Below are 2,059 nucleotides of genomic sequence, written 5' to 3' on the forward strand. Positions count from 1 at the left end.
AGAAAATAGACACTTCCTATGGAAAAAGCAGTCCGTATATAGAAAAGAGACTTTCTATAAATCCTCAGTCACAAATTGTAAAATAGGAAATATAGACTTCCTTTAAACCTTGAACATTCATTGACTCTGATAAAAGTTTCAGAAGTCAAAAAGAAACAAAACACCGTTTTCTTAATGTAAAGAAGTTGTACAATCAGGAATCATAAACTATTTATGATGCGCTGCTGATTATCGTCCCACCGGCTCTCAGAATTTGTCGCTCAATCTGCAATTAACCCAAAGCCCGTTTTAGAACTTGACTGCAAAATAATTACAGTATTTTAGATTTTGTTCAAGTTTAAGCTAGAATTGCCTGAAACAGATCTTCGAGCTTGTTCTTTAGAAGATAATACTCTTGCTTCACTTGTTGCAGACACTGCAAGCACCTGTTTTTCAAAGAAAATTGAAACCACATACAAAAACAAATGACCAACAGATTTTACCCAAGAGAAATTTTACGACATTTTTTATATAAAACACTTGAGAAATCATTTCTATTGGGAGCACTTGAAGATCCAAAGGAGAAAGGGTGTACCCATTTTTCTTTTTCTCTTGACAGAAGGCACGAAATGTGATGCATACGTTTTTAACTCTCTGTGCCCCTACACTGCTCATTTCAAAACAATGGTACAATTGTTAATTAAATTTCAGAATGAAAATGTTTCAGGTAACAACTACATATTAAACAATGATGGCGAGCGATTTGCATGCCTTGAGCTGCTACCCTTGAAATGATGCAAATGGGCATCCAGTTTTCTGTAATCCACCGGTTCTTTATTCCTGCATATTACAATGAAATCATTATATAAGCCATCATAGATCTTCCCCAACTCTACTAAAAACAAAACAAATCATTCAAGAACTTGATAGTTTTGATAGCTAACTCAAAATTATTCAAGTTTATTCGAAAATAATATGAAGCATATCAAAGAATATACAGTGTGGTCTCTATATTATGGAGCAATTTGAGAGAGTCGTCAAAAAACAAGGAAAGCACTTCTTCCACAAAACGAGGATTGCTTTCATCTTGTAGCTGCTCCAGCTGAGCATATTGCTCATCCAGAAACCCCTACAACACAACCCAAATAAGTTTTTTATTGTGCTTTCCTATCAAAGTAGAAGACTGTCACAAACTATGAGTATTCAAAACCTCACACAAGCCAAGAAAAGAAACTAAAAAGATTGAACAATTGAAAAATGTGTACAGAAAACAAAATTTTGAACCTCCTCATAAAGAAAGTTGATAAGATTATTTTGCTGTTGTTGCAACTCAACAGTAGCCATCTTAAGTCTTTAGGAAAAGCAGAAACAAGTGAAAAATTATGAAGGTAATGACAGTAAGCTCCTTCTGAGGACTTAAAGCTCATGATCAATTCTTTGTTCTCCGCATACAATTTATAGAGTGTGCCACCCTCTTTCTTAGGCATTACATGGTCTCAGCAACTTTTATTACTCACCCAGAAAAGTAATTTTTTTATTCTATACCAAGGATTTTGTCTCTGGGATTCTGCTGTGGATTTTTGCATGCCAGGTGGTTTGTTTCTGTTAATCCACAAGGATTGGTGGATGCTCATACCCTTTCATATAAAGTTAAAGGTAAATAAATGAAGATATTAGATTGAGTTATTCTCACTAGACATTTATCTAAGCTTGATGTATTCCAGAAACGGATGAGACTAATTTCACTAAATAGGATTAGGGATTCTTGAGGAAAAAGATTCATTTATTCCCATTGCAATGTATTCTTTTTCAAATGATTGTCACATTCGAATCCAAGATCTATCAATGCATGTGCGAATCGTAGGAGACAGGACATGTGTAGAATAAAACTTTTCTTAGAGATAAAAAGAAGAATCTAATTCCATATTTGATTTTGTGAGTATGTAAACATGTCCCAATGCAATTTATGGAAACCCATCAGTATCTTAAGCAGACACAAGCCCTAGATTCAGCATTGTGTATCAATAAAGGAGTTTATCTCTTTCCATGCTTTTTTATTCGGTACTGAACAAGTTCCCTA

General features: G+C 34.3%; 1 protein-coding gene across 1 annotated transcript; it reads right to left on the minus strand.

Moving 5' to 3' along the window:
* Window positions 1-211: 211 nt before the first annotated feature.
* Window positions 212-1,323, minus strand: LOC131069815 (histidine-containing phosphotransfer protein 1-like). Its single transcript, XM_058005377.2, has 6 exons — window positions 1,264-1,323; window positions 978-1,108; window positions 751-819; window positions 575-646; window positions 353-425; window positions 212-265 (listed from the first exon to the last, which is right to left on the minus strand). The coding sequence occupies exons 1-6, from the start codon at window positions 1,321-1,323 to the stop codon at window positions 212-214; spliced, it is 459 nt and encodes a 152-aa protein (XP_057861360.2).
* Window positions 1,324-2,059: the final 736 nt, after the last annotated feature.

The sequence above is a fragment of the Cryptomeria japonica genome, chromosome 6 (assembly GCF_030272615.1).
Source record: "Cryptomeria japonica chromosome 6, Sugi_1.0, whole genome shotgun sequence".
NCBI lineage: Eukaryota > Viridiplantae > Streptophyta > Pinopsida > Cupressales > Cupressaceae > Cryptomeria > Cryptomeria japonica.